Genomic DNA, 20,687 nt, shown 5'->3' on the forward strand with positions numbered 1-20,687 from the left:
CCCGATTGACTCCACGAGTTGCATAACTAATCCCCACTTCTACTCGGTCCTCCCCAGGGAGCCGAAAGAACAGTTCGGTCCACCACAGAGGAAATGAATCGTAAAGGCGCTGGAGGCAAAAGCTCATACCCACAGGATGGGGATTGTAACCTCCCCCAGCTGTAGGAGCGCTGATCACTGACTGGGGCGGCTTCATTCCGTCTGCAAACGTTTGGGGAGAACTTCTTATATGACTTTGCTCCCCCTTCCCCCCACCTTGAGTAATCACTGAGCCAGACAGATGAGTGCAAGACCAGTCTCTGCTTTGGCAGAGAAGAGTCAGGAAAAACTGCGATCGCTCCCATGAAATCAAACCCAGACCCTCCCAAGTGGGCAGTGGGAATCCGAGCGGGGAGGAGAACCCGAGCCCAGCGCCTGCATCTCATCGCCGCGTCCACCGCAGCTGGCCTCGCGGTGGCGCTGCTCCCTCTAAAACGTCATGGCTTTGCCGCCCGGCCCTCGCAGCGTTTTCCAGGCTCGAAGATTTAAACCAGACTGGGAGTAACTGAATGCAGTTGGGCACAGTGCTGAGGGCTGACTCACAGTGACCCGGCACGGTGCGGTCTCCGCTCGGCCGCTGGAGTTTTGTAAACTTCCCCCACCTCCGAGGCGGGTCTTTCCCGGAAATTGGAGTGGGAATTGGAGCGGGACCAGGGGGGTGGTGGTGCGTCATTGATTTTAAGGGATCAGAGTTTGATTTGAAGCACACTGCTAACTTCCTGACAGGTGGTGGCCAACTTCGTGATCCACCTGCTTGACTTTCGTTTTGAGTGAGATTTTCTAGGTTAAGGGTCAAAAACTAGAAAATATTATGTAGCAGGTAACAGTTTTCTATAAGGTCTAGTGCAAAACCGGGTTGGATGTCGCAGGACAAGTGCGATGTAGTAGTACATTAGGGGACATGATGAAATCTGCCCTTGAAGGTGAGGTTAAATTCCATACATATGGGACTTTCCTGGAGGTCCAGTGGTTAAGACTCCGTGCTTCCTCTGCAGGGGGCGGGGTTTCCATCCCTGGTCAGGGAGGTAGTGAAAGTCTCCTAGTCCTCTCTGACTCTGCAACTCCATGGACTGTATAACCTGCCAGGCTCCTCTGTCCGTGGAATTTTCCAGGCAAGAATACTGGGATCTTCTGGACCTAGGGATCAAACCCGGGTCCTCCTGCATTGCAGGCAGGTTCTTTACAGTTTGAGCCACCAGGTGGTAAAGGTAGGGCACAGCCTATATCCCTGACACAGCCCCCCCCCCCAAAAAAAAATCCACACATGCAACCTATGCAGTCGTTGAAAAGAATGAAGTCAAATTCTGTGTGCTGAAATGAAAAGATTGCTAAGGTTCGTCTGAACAAATGGTGTGTAAATATACTTACATTTGTCTAAAAAAATAAGATCTAGGTATTAAGTCTCTTGAAAGATCCACCAGGCATCGTTTTTGGCATTACTACTTTGAAGCTCAGTTCTGCGAATTAGGGTTGGCAGGTTACATTTTGTGCATTGTATGCTCTTTTATAGGACTTCCCTAGTGGCTCAGACGGTAAAGCGTCTGCCTACAATGCAGGAGACCTGGGTTCGATCCCTGGGTCAGGAATATCCTCTGGAGAAGGAAATGGCACCCCACTCCATTACTTTTGCCTGGAAAATCCCACGGACGGAGGAGTGTGGTAGGCTAGTCTATGGGGTTGAAAAGAGTCTGACATGACTGAGCAACTTCGGTTTCATGCTCTTTTTTTTTTTCCAATTATTTTTATTAGTTGGAGGCTAATTACTTCACAACATTGCAGTGGGTTTTGTCATACATTGACATGAATCAGCCATGGCATTACATGTATTCCCCATCCCGATCCCCCCTCCCACCTCCCTCTCCACCTGACTCCTCTGGGTCCTCCCAGTGCACCAGGCCCGAGCACTTGTCTCATGCATCCCACCTGGGCTGGTGATCTGTTTCACCATAGATAATATACATGCTGTTCTCTCAAAAATATGGAACGCTTCACGAATTTGCGTGTCATCCTTGTGCAGGGGCCATGCTAATCTTCTCTGTATCGTTCCACTTTTAGTATATGTGCTGCCGAAGCGAGCACAGTTTCATGCTCTTTTATACTGTTTGTTTACTGTGCACATTTTATTTATTTTTTGGCTATGCGGCATGTGGGATCTCAGTTCCCCCACCAGGCATCTAACCCGTGTCCCCTGCAGCAGAAGCATGGTGTCTTAACCACTGAACCACAAGGGAGGTCCCTACTCTATGCATTTTAAATGTTGATAATACATTTCAAAAAGGGGGAAAAAAAGAGAAAACTCACCCAATAATGGGTGTGCAAGAACAGCTGCTGTCAGTACCATAAGAGGGAAGGTGGGACAACAGTGCACGACCCTGATGGGTGGCGGAGACAGAGGCTGGTTTTGTGGAGCCTGAAGCCTTTCTTGTGTTGGAGGCCCTGTGAAAGAACTAAAACACAGGATTATAAACACATCATGCTGTGGCCACACTGAGGCCTCATGACAGGAGGGGAAATGTGATGAAGAGGAAGTCTGAGTGGAGCAAGATAGCAGGCTTAACCCATTCTGGCTTAAGTGTCCAACTTTTGCAAGTTTCATAAAACACATGTGACCATGTGAACGCATTGCTAGGGCTGCTCCCAGGCGCTGGACAGGACAGATCCTTTCCAGGACCACACTGAGGGACTCAAGGGCAGTTCATTGTTGAACCATGTCGGGGGTGGAGGTGGAGATAAATTAGAAGTTTGGGATTAACATATACTACATATACTACTGTATGGCTTCCCAGATGGCTCAGTGGTAAAGAATCCGCCTGCCAAGCAGGAGACACAAGTTTGGTCCCTGGGTCAGGAATATCCCCTGGAGTAGGAAGTGGCAGCACGCTCTAGTATCCTTGCCTGGAAAATCTGATGAACAGAGTAGCCTCGAGGGCTACAGTTCACGGGGTTGCACAGAGTCAGACACCACTTAGCGACTAAACAGCAAACAGCAGCAAACAGAAAGGACCTACTGTATAGCACAGGGAACTATACTCAGTATATTGTAGTAACCTATAATGGAAAGGAATCTGAAAAAGAATACATGGGTGTGTGTGTATAACTGAATCATTTTGCTGTGCACTTGAAACTAACACATTATAAATTGTACCTCAAAAATAAAGTAAATAAACTAAAAATTGCTTAAGCATTTTGTCATGAATGCTATTTTTCCCCAGAAGGAGACTGTGAAGTGTATCACCTAAAAAGGAAAGAAAAAAAGAGTCACAGATCAGGATTGAGACAATTTTAATGTTATATTGTGATGTCCTCTGAGGTTTTCTATAATACATTGTCTTTTAAAATCTGCTAATCCTTGTGCCCTAAACTGATTTTGTAATCCTCACTTTGAAAACTCCGATTCCAAAAGGAAGGATGAGGGTAGTGTGGGTGGGGGACGCGGAGGAGAGGACAGGAGGAGAGTGCCGGAGTTGATGTGAGTAATACCCCACCAGGTTCCCACCCCACCCCGCCAGAGATGGGACCTGCATCCACCCAACTCCTGGAGCGGAAACTGTCCCATACTGACGGGTCCCCAGTCAGTTTACTAAAGGGTGTGTCGGTGAGATTTAGGTCATTCTCATCCTCTTGGTAGGAGGAGAGTCTTGTTTCTCTTAGTTTTTGTTTATTTATGAATGGTTGCACTGGGTCTTCGTTTCTGCACTCGGCTTTCTCTAGTTGCCGTGAGTGGGGGGCTACTCTGTTGCGGCGCGCAGGCTCGTGGTGGGCTTCTCTTGTTTCGGAGCGCAGGTGCTGGGCGCATGGGCTAGCTGTGGCACACGGGCCCATTAGTCGTGGCTCTCGGACACAGGCTTCAGTGTGGACTCTTCCTGGACCAGGGATTGAACCTGTGTCCCCTGCATCGGCCCGTGGATCCTTATTCCCTGTTCCCCCAGGCACGGCTGAGAGTTTGTCTTTAGATGTCACATCTTTGTTTCACTCTTCAAGGGCTAGGAGACTCAAAAGACTGACCGGCTTTTTTCCATTTCTCAACCAAGAGGGCAGGCAAGCCTTCCTGTTCCTTGACGGTAGTTCCCAGCTCTGGCTGAACACAGAAGTTATCAAACACCTTGTATGATACACCAAGTAAGCTTTTGCCTGGAGCTTACTATCTGTGACTGGGGCTGTAGGGGCTGGAGATTGGAGATGACAGAATGACTGGACCTAGAGAGGGAAGGGGTGGTTTCCAGATCCCTGAACTGGAGCAGAGTTTGGGGAATTCTCCAGTGGTACCCCTCCAACCCCCCCTTAGATCTGTCCTGCTCCCGCATAGCAATCCCAAGAAGTGGGTTGTGGTCAATGGGGGTCCTGAAGTGTGCTTTGAGTAGGTTGTGTGAAACGGTCCAGCTATCTGAACAGAGAATTCAGTGTAAAGAATTAACATAGGTATAAAGCAGCCGTGTTGCTTTAAAGGTAGGTCGCTATGTAACAGAAAAGGTGAAAAAAAATAATTCTAAGGTGTCCCAGAGGTACCTGAACCTAGTACTGGAGGAACCAAAGGGCAAGTCGGAATAATTATAATAAAACATAGGAGCTTGAAGGAAACGCCGCTGGGGACTAAAACCTAATGCTCTGAGTCGGGCACACACTTGCTGCTGCCAGTGTCTCTAAATGGGGCTCAGGGTAGCTAATTCTGCAAGGGGTGGAAAAACGGCAAACTGCATTTAGCTGCTGGTAAGGAACTGCAGCTGGGCTTCCCTAGTGGCTCAGTGGTAAAAATCTGCCTGCCAATGCAGGAGACAGGTTCCATCCCTGGGTCCGGAAGATCCCCTGGAGAAGGGAAGGGCAACCTACTCCAGTATTCTTGCCTAGGAAATACCATGGACAGAGGAGCCTGGTGGGCTGCAATCCACGGGGTGGCAAAAGAGTCTGACACGACTAAACGACCAAACAACAACAAAGGAACTGCCCCTTCCGGGGTGAGGAAGACTTCCAGTGATGACGAAACAGCCAGCAGCTGGGAAGCAGTCGGCCCCTTCCTTCTCCGCCCTGCAGGCCCTCTATCGCCCCCTGTTGGCAGAACCCGGCAGGGAGCAGCAGGTACTGGAGAAAGGCAGCGTCCAAAGCTCCTGTATCAACATTCAAAAAACAAAGATCAAAAAAAAGAAAAGAAAAACAAAGATCATGGCATCCGGTCCCATCACTTCATGGCAAATAGATGGGGAAACAATGAAAACAGTGACAGACTTTATTTTCTTGGGCTCCAAAATCACTGCAGATGGCGACTGCTGCCATGAAATTAATAGATGCTTGCTCCTTGGAAGAAAAGCTATGACCAACCTACACAGCGTATTAAAAAGCAGAGACATAACTATGCCAACAAAGGTTCGTCTAGTCAAAGCTTTGGTTTTTCCAGTAGTCATGTATGGATTGAGAGTTGGACCATAAAGAAGAATTGATGCTTTTGAACTGTGGTGTTGAGAGTCCCTTGGACTGCAAGGAGATCAAACCAGTCAATCTTAAAGGAAATCAATCCTGAATATTCATTGAAAGGACTGATGCTGAAGCTGAAGCTCCAATACTTTGGCCACCTGATTCGAGGAGCCAACTCATTAGAAAAGACACTGATGCTGGGAAAGACTGAAGGCAGGAGGAGAAGGGGACAACGAGGACGAGATGGTGGGATGGCATCACCGACTCGATGCACATGAGTTTGAGTAAACTCCGGGAGATGGTCAAGGACAGGGAAGCCTGGCGTGCTGCGGTCCATGGGGTGGCAAAGAGTCAGACACAACTGAGTTGCTGAATAACAACAGCAGGCCCCTGTCCCCCAGAGCCCCGTTTACAGGGTGGATGTTGTGAGTTGAACTGTGTCCCCCCTCAAATGCATATGTCAAAATCCTAACCCCTCGTGCCTCAAATCGTGACCTTATTTGGAAGGAGGGCTGTGGTAGATATAATTAGTTCAGATGAGGTCATTAGAGTGGGCCCTAGTCCAACATGACTAGTGTCCTTATAAAAAGGGGAAATTTGGGCACAGCTAGGCACACAGGGAGAATGTCATGTGAAGACAAAGGCAGAGTGCTACAAGGACTGCCAAACATTGTCAGTAAACCCCCAGAAGCTATGGGAGAGGCCTGGAACACATTCTGCCTGAGAAGGGGCCGACCCTGCCAACACCTTGATCTCAGACTCCGGCCTCCCCTGAGCTGGGGGACAATGCTTTTCTGTTGTTTGGGCCACCTAGTTTGTGTTACTTTGTTAGTCTGCTCAACCGGAGCAGACTCACACAGTGGGGCTGGAGCAGAAAGACAGCAGTTGGTCACAATCTCCAAACGCTTGCTTGGCCCGGGGGAGAGGAGGCTCGCCGTACAAGGACCACTGGGGCTCAGGCCACGGCATCTCAGCTGCTGCCCCCGTGGAGACGCTTTCCTATCCCATGTGTGTGCTGTTTTCTTAGTGGCTGAGTCGTGTCCGACTGTTTGCCACCCTTTGGACTGTAGCCCATCAGGCTCCTCTGTCCATGAGATTTCCCAGGCAAGAATACTGGAGTGGCTTGCCATTTCCCCCTCCAGGGGTTAAGGGACTGAACCTGCATCTCCTGCATTGCAGACAGATTCTTTACTCGCTGAACCATCCAGGAAGCCCCCTTCCATCGCATGGCACCGTATAGTGTAAGTAAGTGTTAGTCGCTCAGTTGTGCCCGACTCTTTGCGACCCCATGGACTGCAGCCCACCAGGTTCCTCTGTCCTTAAGATTTTCCAGGCAAGGATTCTGGAGTGGGTTGCCATTTCCTTCTCCAATGGCACTGTATAAACTCAGACTATCATTCTACTGAGGGGAAGACCTCTAACCCGAAAAAAAAAAAATTCCTGAGATTGAATTTCTTACCCTCTCAGTGAAGGGCAGCTCATAATCAAATTTTATGATTTAGGAAAATTACCAAAATTGACATTTCTTGTACCTGAGCATTATGGAGCCTTTTCATACTCGATACACTGCATTTTTTTCCTTCACTCAGCCAGTTATCATCTTGAGAAAGAAAACTCTTGGTAAGCCTCAACTTTCCGCCATCTGCTGTTGGTTGGCTGGGCTTCGAAGCTGGAGCGGTAGACGCCACGTGGGGCGCCAGTGATGGGAAGTGAGCTGTTTCAGGGCGTGTCATTTTGGCCGCGGGTATTTCGGTAACACAGGTTCCTTGCTTCTCCATCAGGAAGCCCAGCCAGGGCCTGTCTGCGGCTGTTTCTGGTTGCTATGGAGATGAGCTCCACCCGGCGGTTCCCCATCCAGACCTCCCTGCTCTGTGGAGTTCAGTATCCCCAGGCACAGCTGCAAGGCCGGTTCTGAGTGATTCCTGCTGTGGGAGTGTTTACACAACGCCCCTGCTCTCAAGTTCCCCTCTGTGCCTCCCACATCCCAGAAAGCCAGAAAGACCCAGGCATCACCTCTGACCTTGTCTCCACCCCAGCACCGAAGAGTCGTGTCTGGAGGGACCCTTCTACAGGAGGAAGCTCGGGGAGGTGTCCGGAGGGGCTTCTGTGGGTCTGGGGCCCTTCCTGCTATTTCTGGGTCCTCCTTCCAAGAGGGGGTGGGGGGCAGGGAGGCTTCTCTCCATCTCCCTGGAAAGATGCATCATCTCTCTCATCCCTTTGTTTTTTCCTTCTTTGAAACCATTTTTCACGTGAATAATAGAGTGGGTTGGTTGTTGTTTTGTGTTTTTTTTGGCCATCCCACAAGACATGGGCAATCTTAGCTCCCCAACCAGGGATCTAACCCAAGCCTCCTGTAGTGGAAGCATGGAGCTCTAACCACTGGATCACCAGGGAATTCCCTATAGAGTGATTTTAAACTTTCAAATCCAATTGTATTGTTTACCCATGTGAAACCCTGCCATGGGCTGCCCATTCCTCCTAATTAAAGTCCAGAATCCTTACCAGGTTCTGCCCCACCAGGCCTGGCTGCCACTTCACACCACTTGCCTTCCTTAAAACACTTTGGTCCCTGGTGCTTGGCCCAGTCCGGAGCCTACACGCATCCTCTCTGTCTTGCTCACTCCTTGCCCTCCAGGCGTCAGCTGTCCCTTCGGGGAGGTCTTTCCTGAAAATGCCTGTAGGGCCCCTTCTCATGACCACTGTCTAATTTCGTTTTTTAAAAATATTTCTGTCCCTGGAAAATTTGTGTTTCATTTCGTTTTGTAATACAGCAGAGGCAAAACTTTTCTTTCTTTTTTTTTAAACTTTTCTTCAGCGTAAAAATATACTGGCTACGTCACATAAAACTTACCACCGTTAAGTGTGCAGTTCGGTGGCATTAAGCACAATCCCATTGTGAGACCATACTCACGATCCTTCTCCAGAACTTATGCGACACCTCAGATGGGAATTCTGACCCCAGTAAACACTAGCTCCTCAATCCCCCTGCCCTCAGTCCTCGGGAACCCCCCCTCCTACTTTCTGTCTCTATCAATTTGCCTACTCTCAGTGCCTTGTATAAGTGGAAACACACAAGATTTGTCCTTTCACATTTGGCTTATTTCACTTAGCATAATGTCTTCAAAGTTTATTCATGTGATAGCATGTGTCAGAATCTCAGTCTTTTTTTAAGGCTGTTGTGTATTCAGACCACGCTGTGTTTACACCCATTCGTCCATTGATGAACATTTGGGTTGTTTCCACCCTTAGGCTGTTGTGAATTATGTTGCTATGAACATGGGTTTACAAGCATCTGAGTCCCTGCTTTTAGTTCTTTTGGGTGTATCCCAGGGGTGGAGTCCCTGCCCGTTTCTTGTGCAGTACTTATTACAGCTACTACTATCATGGGGCCGGGTGTGTGGCTCCAGCATCTCTGTTGGGATTACTCACCACGGCATCCCCAGCGCTGAATACGGCACTCCACACTGAATGCATGTTGTTGAGTGAGTGAGGGAAAGTGTCCCCTCTTAGTGGGTGGAGCCACATGGAGCATCCTGACACATGTAGTCTGGGCTAATCTTAGCTCCCAAAGAACAAACTCATGGAGTTCCCCAAGGACTGACAACATTTCCAAGAGTATCAGCTTTATTTATTTTTGAAATATAAGTTTACACGTTTTAATTTATTTTTAAGAATATTTTAGAATCAGGACATGTACACGTATGACTCAGCAGCATGGTTGACACAGATGACACCCAGTAAGCACCAGTAAGCTTCCAAGAACCACTTACTGTGCTGCCAGTGGTACTGGTGAAGAAAGACAGAATAAATAACAGTGCTTTGGGGAGCATCATAGTCATCAATGGGGTAGGGAAAAAGGGAGCCTCATTGTGGACATAACAGCAGGAACAACTCCCGAGTACTGCATTCAAGAGAATAATACCAGTAACACGTATTGAAGGCTCACTCTATGCCGGACTTGTGCCAAGCACTGTGCCTAAATAGCTCATTTCATCCTCAAAAAAACACTATGTGCTTTTCTCTGAATTTCTCCCACCTGTTTCTTTGCCTCCTCCAACCCACTCCCCTCTGGCAATTACCTGTTTGTTCTCTGTATCTGTGTTTGAATTCTACTACTATTATTTTTAAAAACCAGTACCAATCATTAGCAGTCTAGACTCACAGATTTTTATTTCACTTATTTGTTATTGTTTCAGCTTCGCCGAGCAGCATGTGGGATCCTAATTCCCTGACCAGGGATCAAACCCGTGCCCCCTCCACTGAAAGTGAGGAGTCTTAATCACTGGACCGACAGGGAAGTCCTTGCGCTTCTATTATTATCCCGATTTTGCTAGTGAGGAAATCGAGGCACAGAGGGGGCTAAGTACCCTGCCCAAAGACATATGGCTAGGAAATGGCCAAAGTGGAATTCTTAGCTCAGACTTTGTGATTCCAGAACTCACACACAAAACCATTCTTCACTGCTGGAGCAGAGAAGTGCTACTCTTTATGTTATAGCCAGATCAGAGATATTACAGAGTAAAATTTAAAACTGAGTGTCATTTACAAAGTACCCAGGACCTCAAACACTACCTCCTACCTGTCTCCGTGCTCAGGCTGTGAGCGCCTCCCCGGCCAATTCACTGAGGATGCTGGGAAGCAGACCGAGGCTTGCACCCAGGTGGGGCCTGCGAGGACCACTCAGGACCTCCTGCAGTTCTTAGGCATCTCCCGGAAGACATGATGGTGCAGAAAAGGAGTGACCTCGTATTCTAGATTTTGAACATTGGCATCAAATGTTGAGTGTGTTGCAGCAAAAATGGAAATGAATTGTTTCCTCTCCTGAGAACAAGGAAAGTAAAGAGAACGTTGAACAGGCTAGAGAAGAAACTTACATGGGCCTGAAAGACTTAATCACTCCTAGTCTTATTTTCCTGTCACTAATCTGTACTGTCTGTTAGATTTGTCCTTCACAGAGCTAACCTATCGCCCCCTGATACTATGTTTATTACATCCTGCACCTTCCTCTCTCCTCACTCTGTGGAAGCAAATCACCCCTTATCGCTATTTGCATTTTAGAAAGAAGGTCAAAGGCAGATAACCCAGAGACAAATAAACCCAGTTTTGAAATAACGCAAGAAGAAGAAAAACACAAGACCTTCATTACTTTGATTTTACCCTAAAAACAGGGAACCCAGGCTATATAATGTCTGTCAGTTCCCCTAGGCGGGGGATACAGTCCTTGAGGTGCTAGCCTGCTGTATCTTTCCCCCATGCATGGCAGAGGAATTAAGCCATCTTCCTTTTATTATTGTTATTATTAATTATTTATTGGCTGTTGCTGTGTGGGCTTTTCTCGAGTTGCAGACAGCAGGGGCTCCTCTCTAGTTGCGATGCTCGGGCTTCTCATTGCCGTGGCTTGTCTTGTTGAGCAGCATGAGCTCTAGGGCATGCAGGCTTCAGAAGCTGCACACGGCTCAGTAGTTGCAGACCCTGGGGTCTCAATAGTTGCAGTGCTTGGGCTTGGTTGCTCCACAGCATGTGGGATATTCCTGGATCAGGGATCAAACCTACTTCTCCTGCCTTGCAGGCGGCTTCTTTACCACTGAGCCACTAGGGAAGCCTCTGAGCCATCTTTCTATTTCGTCCAAATTCTGTCTCCATGTTCCTATTTGGCATCGGTGGACAGGGAGCCCAGATTTGGGGGACAGGTATGGGGCTGAGTGGGACACAGACCCTGCAGCTAAATGCTGTCTTCTTCCCAGGGGAGAAAACCCAGCAACAGCAGAGACAACTGCAAACCTCCGCCCCTCCCAGTTCAGCCCCATCTTCCCGGCCAGGCCTTCATTTTTAGCCACAGTCTCAGTCCAGCCTCACCCTGTGCCTGGGAAGTGAAGAAAGGCATTTCTGTGAGTTTCTTGAGTGGGCTGGAGGAGGAAGAGCAGGAGGACAGGGGAGGAGATGGAGGGAGGAGGATGTGTCTACCCCTTTCCTCCTGGAATCAGGGGTGGGGGGGATGGTAGGAGCAGGGAGGGGTGCAGGACCTAGCCGTCTGCAGCTGCCAAGAGGGGAGAGATGCTTGAGTCCATTGATCAGCCTGTTGTTTGGAATTTCAGGGCTCATTTTCCCACAGAAACAAAGCTCAAGTGGCAGTTGGCTCCCCGCCTGGCCCAAAGGAGCCAGACTCGGCTAATAGCAACGCAGCCTCCGACGACCCTTCACACTCTTCACACACTGCCAATGTCTGTCATTGGCCTGGCTCCCATGGGAGCTTTGGAAACTATAGAGCCTCAGGCCGCTCTGGAAGAAAGGACTCTGGTGGCCGTGGAAACTGGGGTCTGCGCTGGGAGCAGCTCTTCCACAGGCGACAGCACTGGGAAGAGCCTGTGTGTGTGTGTGTGTGTGTGTGTGTGTGTGTGTGTGTGTGTGTGTAGACATTTCTAAGCACATCCCTCAGTTTTTTCATCTGCAACTGGTGGTGGTAAACAAAGGTTTGGACTAGATCGATGGTTTTCTAACCTTTGTCTTTTTAACAGCTTCTCTTTTTTGCCAGTCATTTTGCATAAAATCTGTTCTGATTATAAAGCGTTGGCAGGGGCAGTGAGGGACTGGCCCCCTGGTATCCCTTCCCACCCCGCCAGCCTGCCCTGCCTCAGTGTCCCTCCTCAGAACTCCAGATGTCCTCACAGCATGTTGGAAAAGTCAGGGGGCTGGATCCACACACACAGCTACACCCAGGCAGACATGCAGACCTATACACTAATGCACAAGCACAAGCACAGACACACATAGAGGCACACACAGACACCTAAACACACACATAGGCAAAGAGATACACCCAGAAACACACAGACGCTCACAGACACCCCATCTCTCCAGCTCTAGTATGATCCTACAATCAGACAGGAAGTGCAGGGTTGCAGCTAATACTCTGGGGATGACAATGAAACTTGGGGTCAGCCTCAGCCAATTTCTTGTGAGCTGTGCAGCCCTGGGTGAGCTGGTCCCCTGCTCTGAGCTGTAAATGTTAACACTGGGATCTGAGATTAAGGTGTACAAGGTTCTGTGAGTCTCTGGAAGCTGGCAGCCACTCTGGTGACTTTCCAGGTGGCTCAGTGGTAAAGAATCTGCCTGTCAATGCAGGAGACGCGGGTTCGATCCCTAGGTCGGGAAGATCCCCTGGAGGAGGAAGTGGTAACCCACTCCAGTATTCTTGCCTGGGAAGTCCTAGGGACAGAGGAGCCTGGTGGGCTACAGTCCACGTGGTCGCAAAGACTCGGACACTACTTTAAGACTGAACAATAACCAAGTCGCTCTGCAAGTGGCAGGGACACTGTGGCTGCAGACCTGACTAGTCAGGCCTGAACTGCAGGAAGGAAGCACCAGTCCTGTGCAGGGGCCTCGTCCATCTAACTCACTTTCCGTGGCATGCCGGGACCCTGCAGAATCAGGAGCCTGAGCGCTCTCGCAAAAGAGGCGTGGGATGGCCTGCCAGGCAGGGGTGGGCGGGGCTCTGTGAAAGGTGGGAGGGTTCCGGAGGTGAGGGGACTCCCCATTGGTCCACGTTGCCACAGCAACGTGGAGGCGCAGCCTCCCCCATCCGCCTCACGGCCCCGGTGAGCTGGGGCCCTTGGCTGTCAAGGAAACGGTGCCGAGAACACAGAGCCCCAGGAGCCAGCAGGCCCCGCCCGGAAAAACAACATCCTGGCTGTGGGCACCAGCAGGCTCTGTGGGAGGGGCTATTTTTAGCTGGCGAGGCAGCCGGGGCAGGACTTGTATGGCCTTGCTGTCTGGCTGTACAACTCAGCCATTGTCCCGCCTGACCTTAGGCCCGGGGCTCAGAGCCTCTGTCTGCCCCTGCTCTCCAGGCTCGGCCCTCGCTGGGGTGCACCTGAGTCACCGAGAAGCCCCCGGGCGGCGGAGGTTGGCCTGGGAATGCAGCTGGTAGCCTCAGGGAGCAAATTCTCTGCCTTGAAATCAGCACGCAGGCTGAAGCTGGTGCAGAGATGTGAGGCAGCCTTCGAAGGAAGAGACAGGTCCTTTTAGGGAAGACGTTCCCAGCTCCAGCCACACCCTGGGGTTGGTTCAGCCGCAGCCCTCATGAGCTGAGAAGGTGTGCATATGAAAACAGCTCTAGGTCTCCGACTTCGTTGCCCACACCCAGGAGTCCTGCCCTGCTTTTGCTGGGTGTGAGGTCTGCATTGAATCTTGGGCAGACACCCTTCGGCAGGTTCCAGAACTAGGCTATAGCAACAAGGATGAAAATAGCTGGTGGGCACCAGACCATCCAAAGCAAACACGCGGGCAGCCAGAATGACTGTGGGGCTGGACCCCTCCGGGAAGCCACCTCTGGCTCTCCTTGTTCAGAACCTGGGAGTAGGGGGTGTGCAAAGGGTAGGCACCCTATTTTAGCCTCCTTTTCCTGGGCCAGGGCTCTACCGCCCAGTAGGAATCCTGGGACCAGGGTCTTGCTCCCTTCTCCTGCCTTTCAAGACCAGATCAGGAAAGATGAGAAGTACTGGGAATTCTTGGTGGCTGCTGAGAAGGGTGCTTCCCAGGTGGCTCAGTGGTAAAGAATCCGCCTGCCAATACAGGAGACGCAAGTTTGATCCCTGGGTCGGGAAGATCCCCTGGAGGAGAAAATAGTAACCCGCTCCAGTATTCTTGCCTGGAAAATCTCATGGACAGAGGAGCCTGGAGGGCTACATTCCATGAGGTCACAAAGGGTGGGACACAACTGAGCACGCACAAGAGAAGAATAGAAAAGGGAGTCATTCATACACCAAATGTTTATTGTGCACCTACTGTGTGCCAGGCACTGTCCCAGGAATCTGGGAGAGGGGGGATCAGGGTAGCCTGGAAATGTCCAAGCTGCCTTCTCCCAGAAACAAGGCCTGCAGGGGGACAGGGTCTGGGGGGCCTCCTCCCTGAGTGGTGGAAGGCCTTGGGTACAGAAGGTGGAGGCCTCTAGGAATGAGAAGGCTGGGGAATGTGTGTGGGTCCGAGGCTGGTGCCTTCTCTGGTTCAAACCAGGGGTGCAGAGAAGCAAGCTTCCTGGGAGCTGGGTCAGTGGTGGGAGGAGGCCCCGGGCCCCACATCACCTCCTCTTCAGCACGGATATGCAGGACTTCTTGAGGGGCCCGATCTGCAGATGGGCGTCTACACTCTCCAGGAAGAAGGCGGGCTTGAGCCTGCGCGTGAAGAGCCCTGCAAAGTGGCTGTCCAGGCGGCTCTGGAAGGGGTCGACGGGGGAGGCTGGCGTGCCACTCCGGCGTGCCCGGGAGGCCCTCAGCCTCCGTAGGAGGCTCATCTTGCCATCCCGTACGGCGTAGAAGGCCAGCGCTCGGTCGGCGTATTCCAGGCAGACCCCCACGGTGGGCGAGAAGGGGTGCGGCAGGGGTGCCTCCTGCCCGTGGAACCAGACGGAGAAGCTGCGACCGTTCCACTGCAGGCAGCAGGAGTAGGCATTGCGGCCCAGCCGGCCCCGGTCGTAGGGCTCTTGTGGGGAGAAGTCTTCGGCCATGACCCCCACACTGACCCAGCCCTCGATGATCTCCACCTCCCAGTAGTAGGTGCCCCGGTCCAGGGCGCCTTCACCCAGCACCTGCTCGCAGTGGGTGAAGCGGGTGGGCGACTCGGGGTAGTTGATGGGGCAGAGCACCCTCTTCACGCCCTTGGTCCCAAACAGCTGCAGGAACTTGTCGGCCGTGTCACTGTCCAAGTCCACGATGTAGGCAACTGCCCCCACGGGCCAGAGAGAAACGCGGGGTTCAGGCCCAGGGTCAGATGGGGCAGCCTTTCCCCGAGGGGCCCGCCTTTCCCCGAGGGGCCCACCTCCCCCAAACACCTCTCCTGTCATTTGCAACCGGCACGATTCAGCCACTGCGGGGAGCCCCCCCATGAGCTGACCTAGTTCACCCCCTGAACCGGGGACAGGAATCCCGGTCCTTGGGCACTTAGGGCCCAGCCCAGCAGCCTTGGGAGAACCCAGGTGAGCATCCTGGCGAGCCCAGGTGTCAACTTACACTTGAGGAAGTAATCCCTGGGAGCCTCACTCTCTAGGTTGTTGGTGCTGTCGGGGTCCTGGGACTCAGCATCTGCTATCGAAAAGGAGTCATTGGGAGGGCGGTCTCCCTAGCTGCCTGGGGCTGGGCTGCGCGAGGCGACCCCCCTCTGAACCTGTGATTGAAATCCTCCTCCTCCTCCATCCTCCCAGCACCCCAGGCCACCTGGGGACAGGCAGATGCCAAAATACAGTACCCTGTGTTCACACGAGTGCCTGGTCCTTGTTCTATGCCCCCTCCCCACCCCTGCCCCGCTCCACATCCTCCCTGGGCTTTAGCCCCTCTGAAGCCAGAGGGTGTGCCAGGCCAGGCCCTCTCTGCCCCCTGGGCTGTGGCCAAAGGAGCTGACTCGTGATTATAGGGTGGTGGCTCGAGTCCCTGGCAGGATTTGGGGTCCCACCCTGTGCTAGGCACAGTTTCCATCCTCTACTCCTGAGCGGGCACCGGGCCTGGGGCCCTGTGCGGGGAGACTGGGGAAGGGTGAGTCACTTGCGGGGGGCGCCCACCTTCCGTGCCCGGCTTCTGCAGCTCGTCTTCATCAACGCCCAGCCCCCGCAGCTGCTCCCACTGGCTGGAACAGGCCGCAGCCAGGACGGCCCGCACGGCGCGCACAGCCTGGGAGGACTTGGTGAAGCTGAGCTCCCTCGGGGGTCCGGGCCCGGGGCCGCACCCCTCCTCCAGGGCCAGCCTGAGTGCCAGGAGCTCCTATGCCAGACAGACGCCCTTAAGGTCGAGCCGGGCTGCAGCAGCTCCTCCGGGCAGGAGACAGACAGCTCTGCCAGGAGGCCGGCACAGCCCCGATGGCGGCGCCACCCCCCCACCCGCGCCACCTCCCAGCTTCGCTGCCCGCCCCGCCCGCGGAGCTGCGCTCACCTGCAGGAAGCTGACCGAGTCGGCTTCGGGGACCTGACTGAGGTTGTGGCGGGCCCTGCTGAGTCGGCTCCGCTGCTCCTCCTGCCGCCGCAGGTCGCCCTGGGAGCGGCCCAGCATGGCCGCCTCCCCCTCGTCGATGAAGCCCAGCACCTCCGACTGAAACTCCTGCAGGACGGCCGCAGCCTCGGCAAACAGCCGGCTCACCCTCTCCCGCTCTGCCACGGCTGCGCTCTGCACAGGACGGTGGGGTGGGGGGCGGGGAGTGAGGACAGAGAACACCCCGACGACGTTTTGGCCACCTTCTCAGACCCCCGCCTTCCCACCGTGTCTTGTTGAGGGCGGGGGTGGACAGAGGCACCATCCTGACCTGCCCTGGGTCTGCGCCAGGGGGGAGGCGGGCGTGCTCAGTGGAGCCGGGCCATGCCCTGGGCATGGGCTTCTCTGGGGTGGATGGTGCCATGCTGAAAGCTCACAGCACCGGCAGCCTGAGGCAGGGGTGGACGGGGGTGGGGGCGGACGGGATCTGACCTTGATGAGGGCCACCGTGCGCCGGGACTGAGCGATGCTGGCGCCCAGCTCGTCCATGCGGTCCTCCACGGCGCTCAGGACTTTGGGCTGCTCGGCCTGTGGACGACACCCTCGAGGAGAAAGGGGTCTGGAAGTAGGGTCCCGTGCCTCACCAAGGGGGAGGTGGGGGTGACCAGGAGTGGTATCTGGGTCCAGGTGGACTGGGAATGGTGATGATATACCAAAGGGGTCTCAAGCCCAGGCCGGTGCCCTTTCTGAATGCCTGGGAGAGGGTAGACTGGTGGGCCGTGGGCTGCCTGCCTCCCCCTCTTTAACTGGTGAGCAAGTCCAGGGCCCTTCGGGTCCTCCATGTTGCTCACTGTGATTTGAGAACTTCCCTCCGTGGGAAAGAAACAGAAAGTGAGGAGGGGCCCTGCTCAAGCCGCCATTCAAACTGTCTGGGAATCACTGTCCCCCAAGAGTCTGTGTCCCCAGTCCAAGCCTGAAAAATGGGGATTCCGGGCAAATCCCCTGGGCCTTATGAGTCACCACTTCAGGCAGGAGAGACGGAAAATCCCAAGGCCAGAGGCGCCAAGACCAGGCCGGGGGCCAAAGGAAACTGGGGGCGGAGGTAACGGGGCCGGACAGCCCATGCGCCCCCCACCAGCCCCCGGAAGAGCCGGACAGAGCGGTCTGTGTGCTCGGTCCACCCTCTGCCGCACGCCTGTCGTCTGCCACACCCATCCAGACCCTCAGCCCAGGCAGATCTGAGCGGAACCGGCGGCCGCCGGGGACTCTGCGGACCCCACCTGGCTCCCTTAACCCCTCCCCCCACCATGGGCTCCACCCCAGCCTCAGTCTTCCAGCCCGATTTTTGCATCCTTTTCGAGCTCTCACTGGGTCCCTCCAACCCCCATTCTCATCCCGAGAGGAATGTCCCACAGCGAGCGGATGACCGTCAGGGCTGGAAAGCACCGCAGAGATCCTCAGGTTAGAGAGGGTAATGAAGGATGGCAAAGCAATGAGGGGTCCTCGGCCGGCACGCGAGGCCCATCACCCGCCCCAGCCCGCCCGCCGCGCCCGCGCCCTACCTCCTGGAGCGCGCGCTCCTGCTCCAGCGGCACGAGCTCGTGGCCCCGGTGCTCCTGGGCGGCGCAGGCGGCGCACAGGCACACGCGCTCGGCGCGGCAGTAGCGCTCGAGCGGGCGCAGGTGGCGCGGGCACAGGCTCTCCTCCAGCCGGCGCAGCGGCGGCACCAGGCGGTGTCCGCGCAGCGCGGGGCTGCGCTCGTGCGGTCCCAGGTGCGCGGGGCAGAAGGACGCGAGGCAGGAGAGGCAGGAGAGCGCGGCGGGCAGGGCGGCGCCTTCGGGGCACGCATCACAGCGCACCGGCTCCTCGCCGGGCGGCCACGACTCGGGCGCGCAGGGAGCCGACGGCTCCGGGGCGCTGGGCGGCGCGCTGGGTGTTGCCGGCTCGGGGGCCGGGGCCGGGGCCGGCGGGGTCGGGGTCGGGGTCGGGGCCGGGCCGGGGCCGGGCCCCGGGCCCGAGCCCTGGCGGAGCTGCAGCAGCTCGGACAGCGTGTGGTTCTTGCGGAGCTGGAGACCGTCGGGGAAGGGTTCCTGGCACAGAGGGCAGCGGGCCGTGCCTCCGGGACCGCCGGCGCCACCCGCTCCGCGGTGCGGCCAGAGCGCGCCCAGGCAGGCGAGGCAGAAGTTGTGGCCGCAGGGCAGTGTCACCGGCTCCCGGAGCGGCTCCAGGCAGATGGGGCAGCTGAAAGGCCCACTCCCGTCCATGGCTCCGCGGCCGCGGCGCACCGCCTGCGCCGCTCGCGCCTGGGAGGGACCCGGACCGTTCGCGACGCGGCGCCGCCCCCTGGGACAGAGGCCAAGGGTTCGGCCCCCGCCCGCCCGCGGCTCGGACCGCCCCCCAACGCGAAAGGCCGGCCTGTACCCGGCCCCGGCCCGACAGCGTGGGGTGGCCTCTGGGCCCCAGTCTGACCCCTAGGGGCTCCCGGAGGAAAGAGCAGTGAGAGGGAGGGCAGAGAAGGCGCCTGGAGGGGCCGCACTGAGAGCAGGGGAGGAATTCACCCCTCCATGACCCTCGATGGGAGTCCACCCCATGGCCAGCCAGGGCCTCCAGAGGGGCTGGGCGACCGCCCGGTGTCAGGCAGGCACCTTTGCGTTCCAGACCCCTCCGCAGCCCCTTTAGCCCAGTTGCTGAGTGCTGAGACTTCCTGGTGGCCCAGTAGCTAAGACTCCCGGCGCTCTCAGTGCTGGGGAACCGGGTTCCATCCCTGGTCAGGGAATTAGATCCCACATGCTGCAACTAAGCAACTAGATATTCCACAAGCCCACAAGGAAGATCAAAGATCCTGCGTGCCACAACCAAGACCTGGCTCAGCCAAATCAATGCAAAAAGAAAAAAGACAAAGTTGCTGAGCTGCAGGGAAAAATAACTGCTGATGGGCATATGTTTTTGCCTCTTAGTGACTCTGTTTACCTCGGGTGGGGAACTTGGGCTTCTCTAAACTTAAAATGGGAAGTTGATGTCGTCCTCCAAGTCCACTGTCCTAGGAATTCAGATCCAGCCCATGGACACTCACATGATGTGCCAGGGGCTCGGGCTGTGGGTTCCCCAAGTGGAGGCGTTTGGTGAGACTAGTCTAACTACGCCCTTAAAATGGTGCATTTTAGTATATGTAAACTATACCTCCATAATGTTAAAAAAAAAAAAAAAAAAAAAGAATGGCAACAAAATAACTAAAGGGCCACTGGGTTGTAACCCTAAGTATAAAATAAACTTCCATGAGTTTATGCTGTTATAAATAAATCTCTGGATAAATAAATAAATGAGGGAGAATAGACAAATTTCCCACTCAGAGGAATTCTAAACAGTTTTGGCACATTCTCCAAGATGGAGAATGGCTTTCCACTCTGTACGTGTGGAGGGTGCAGAGTGACTTTCTTCCAAAGGGAACAGAAGAGTAACTTGACAGTGTATACTGATGAAAACGAGCCCAGCCGGGTGATCAAGGTCAACACCAACAGTGATAAGTCCGGTTGGGCAGTAAGTACAGTTGATATGATGTGGTCTTCCTACCCACAGCCCCACTCTAATTATGATTAAAACTTTAGACAAATCCCAATGGAGACACAGTCTACACAGCGCCTGACCAGAACCCCTTGAAACTCTCAAGGTCGTCAAACAGAAACAGGGAAAGTCTGAAAAATCATCACAGCCAAGAGAAGTCCATGAAGACATGATAACTAAATGTCCTGTGTATTCTGGACGTGTTCCTGAGAGAGAAAAAGGGTGTTAGGGGGAAACAGGAAATTCAAATAAGTGATAGAATATAGTTAATAAGAATGTATCAATATTGACTCTTTCAATGTGACAAATGTACCATAGTCATGATATGAGCAAAAGGACAAATTGGCAGGGAGGTATAGGGGAATTCTGAGTGATCTTTGCAACTTTTCTGTAAACTTGTAACTATTTAAAAAGTTCATAGAACAGGTTCCCCTTGTGACTCAGTGGTAAAGAATCCTATGCCAGTATAGGAGACACGGGTTCGATCCCTGATCCAGGAAGAGCCCACATACCAGAGAGCAACTAAGCTCCCGCACCACAGCCATTGAGCCTGTGCTCCCGATCTCAGGAGCTGCGATGACTGAGCCCACGTGCCACGACTACTGAAGCCCGAGCGCCCTGGAGCCTGCTCTGCAACGAGAGAAGCCTGTACCCCCTGCTCGCCGCAACTAGAGAGAAGCCCGAGCAGCAATGAAGACACAGCACAGCCAAAAATACCTGAATACAATT

The 20,687-nt window shown here is 53.9% G+C and overlaps 1 protein-coding gene and 1 non-coding gene across 3 annotated transcripts; both read right to left on the reverse strand.

Annotated features, from left to right (window-relative positions):
- Window positions 1-2,011: 2,011 nt before the first annotated feature.
- On the reverse strand, window positions 2,012-2,118 carry LOC136150351 (U6 spliceosomal RNA). Its single transcript, XR_010659786.1, has one exon. It is a non-coding gene; the product is annotated as a U6 spliceosomal RNA (small nuclear RNA).
- A 12,086-nt stretch (window positions 2,119-14,204) lies between these two features.
- On the reverse strand, window positions 14,205-18,761 carry TRIM47 (tripartite motif containing 47). 2 transcript variants are annotated; one of them, XM_065910553.1, is made up of 6 exons: window positions 17,960-18,761; window positions 16,890-16,985; window positions 16,362-16,592; window positions 15,995-16,193; window positions 15,450-15,524; window positions 14,205-15,162 (listed from the first exon to the last, which is right to left on the reverse strand). In XM_065910553.1, exons 1-6 carry the CDS (start codon window positions 18,659-18,661, stop codon window positions 14,522-14,524), a joined length of 1,944 nt encoding a protein of 647 aa, XP_065766625.1. In that variant the 5' UTR covers window positions 18,662-18,761; the 3' UTR covers window positions 14,205-14,521. The 2 variants fall into 2 exon arrangements, with proteins under 2 accessions (XP_065766625.1, XP_065766626.1); XM_065910554.1 differs by having other exon boundaries at window positions 15,450-15,521; window positions 17,960-18,760.
- Between the last annotated feature and the right edge of the window lie 1,926 nt (window positions 18,762-20,687).

This window comes from Muntiacus reevesi, chromosome 18 (genome assembly GCF_963930625.1).
Source record: "Muntiacus reevesi chromosome 18, mMunRee1.1, whole genome shotgun sequence".
Taxonomy (NCBI): domain Eukaryota; kingdom Metazoa; phylum Chordata; class Mammalia; order Artiodactyla; family Cervidae; genus Muntiacus; species Muntiacus reevesi.